Source organism: Austrofundulus limnaeus, unplaced genomic scaffold (genome assembly GCF_001266775.1).
Source record: "Austrofundulus limnaeus strain Quisiro unplaced genomic scaffold, Austrofundulus_limnaeus-1.0 Scaffold225, whole genome shotgun sequence".
Taxonomy (NCBI): domain Eukaryota; kingdom Metazoa; phylum Chordata; class Actinopteri; order Cyprinodontiformes; family Rivulidae; genus Austrofundulus; species Austrofundulus limnaeus.
Genome location: NW_013952627.1, coordinates 454,497 through 456,571, shown reverse-complemented (window position 1 = coordinate 456,571; position 2,075 = coordinate 454,497). Strand labels below are relative to the sequence as shown.

The 2,075-nt window shown below is 40.9% G+C and overlaps 1 protein-coding gene across 1 annotated transcript in view; it reads right to left on the bottom strand.

Moving 5' to 3' along the window:
• The window catches only part of si:ch211-283g2.1 (sodium- and chloride-dependent GABA transporter ine), an 11,229-nt gene extending 9,364 nt beyond the window's left edge, over nt 1–1,865 (bottom strand). Inside the window, exons 1-3 of the mRNA XM_014019636.1 lie at nt 1,674–1,865; nt 1,223–1,357; nt 934–1,138 (exon numbers count right to left, since the gene is read on the bottom strand). Coding sequence (XP_013875090.1) covers nt 934–1,138; nt 1,223–1,357; nt 1,674–1,857 — 524 coding nt within the window. The 5' untranslated portion in view covers nt 1,858–1,865. The remainder of the gene's footprint in view (nt 1–933; nt 1,139–1,222; nt 1,358–1,673) is intronic.
• Between the last annotated feature and the right edge of the window lie 210 nt (nt 1,866–2,075).

Genomic DNA, 2,075 nt, shown 5'->3' with positions numbered 1-2,075 from the left:
CTTTTTTTGAGTCTGCTATAAGATTTATTGGTAAGAAAGAAACAATTTACCAAACACACCTTTCTTTATTTGTTGTAAAATACATTTGATGCTTTTCCAATTAATACAGCTTAAACACACACAAAAACTTCAATCTCTCAACAGTAATTAGGACTGTGTTAAATTCTGTGCAAACATTTACAGTCTGCAAAATCCATCRAGGTTATTCATTGTTGAGTACAGCTAACAATTAATTACTTTTTAAAACTAATCTTTATCTGAAGCAGAATTATAAAAAAAAGCCTTTTAACAAATCAAAACTATGAATTAGAACAGATTTTAACAGAGTCTATTGAAAACGTATAGATTTGTATCTGCTGAACTTTCATTCACTTATTCACTAAAAATAACAGTGTCAGGTGTTTTTTACAGACCTGCCGCTGCACTGGAATGAATGAGGGGAAAGGTCGGACATGGTAAAACTTGTTAACTGAGTAAACATCAAACCGTGAGCTCTTTATGGTCAAAACATAACAAACACACACTTCAACTCCTTCCCATAAATCTGTGTGTTCAAGCGGAGCGTGAAAAGCCGTTGACTTAAAAAAACAGGCTCAACCTTTGAGCATCTGCTGCTGATGTAAGATTTAAGTTTTAAACATTTTGGATTTGATCATTGGGAGCTAAACGTTAAAACGTATTCAACCTTTCAAACGTTTTATTTGCCACCCTCTCTCTGACCTTTGATATCTCTCACACGATTGGTCGTGTTTTCAATCATCTTTTTGTTTTCATAATCATGTCATGTTTTTATTACAGTTGCTTTTCTTTTCAGTTCTCCCAGGAGCCACAAAATATTACACAATGATGTATAACAAATCATTATCCAGTCTAGTTTGATCGTTAAAAGAAGCAAAGGTTGTTTTGTTTTTTTTGGTTCGTATTAAAGCGTACCTGAAGAACTCCTGGCTGGCCGTGGATGAGTAGCTGCTGTTGGTGGCGTGGTCCGTGCAGTTGGGTGTGTTCCAGGTGTTGTTGCAGCTCTGCCACGGAAGAGGGGCCTGGAAAGAGCTGAAGAGGTAGTAGAGGGCCCAGGTGATGACGATGTTGTAGTAGGTGCACATGATGAAGGAGATGGCCACTGACGCCATGCCCACCCCTGAGGCCAGGCAGAGCCACTTGTCAGTCGTTTATCAGTGTGTGTGTGTGTGGGGGGGACAAAACAAAAGATGGGGGATAATACCTTTTAACAGTGGGCAAACACTAGCCAGAGCGTGGACAGGACCCCGCCGGGTGTACTGGCCCACGGTCAGCTCCATGTAGAGCAGGGGGATCCCCAACACCAGCAGCATGAGCAGGTACGGCAGCAGGAAGGCCCCTGGTAGAAACTGTTCATGAATCGACTTTTATACACATCATTAATGGACTTTGTGCTCYCTAATCTTTAAATTCTGATAAACAGAGGTGAAGTTTTTCTACAATCGGTCCTTTTTATTACACCGTTAATACTGATTGTGACACGTTTTCACAGAAATATTGCACATTTTTACATGAAAATACTCCAACGCGGTCAGTTGTACGAAACAAGTTGTTTTTTTAAAGCTGAAACAACATTTTATTAACCTTTGCTCCCACTTTAAAAACAAGTACTGAACGAAGAGGGAGTACAGTGTGATCTCAGGTCGGTCTCTCACCTCCTCCGCTCCTGTAGCACAGGTAAGGGAACCTCCAGACGTTCCCCAGACCCACGGCACAGCCGATGCCAGCCAGGGTGAACTCTATCTGCCGGCTCCATGTGGGTCTGCTGAGCTGCTGTAGCTGCTGGTCCATTTTCGCTCCCTGTGTCATCTCTGTGTGACGTCCGGGCCCAAACTCCATGCAGAGCCTGACAGTGATTTAAATAACTMTGCAGGTGACATACCCTGCCCTTTTTTTTATTATCCTTAATCATTAACTTAGCAGAATCATGCAGCAGCTCAAAGACTCACATGGAGGGTTAAGTTGGTTGTTTAGTCTAAGGATTTTTAATCACTAATAACACACAAAAATTAACAGAACATGCTAAAATATATATTTTGTTTTTCTCAGGTATATAT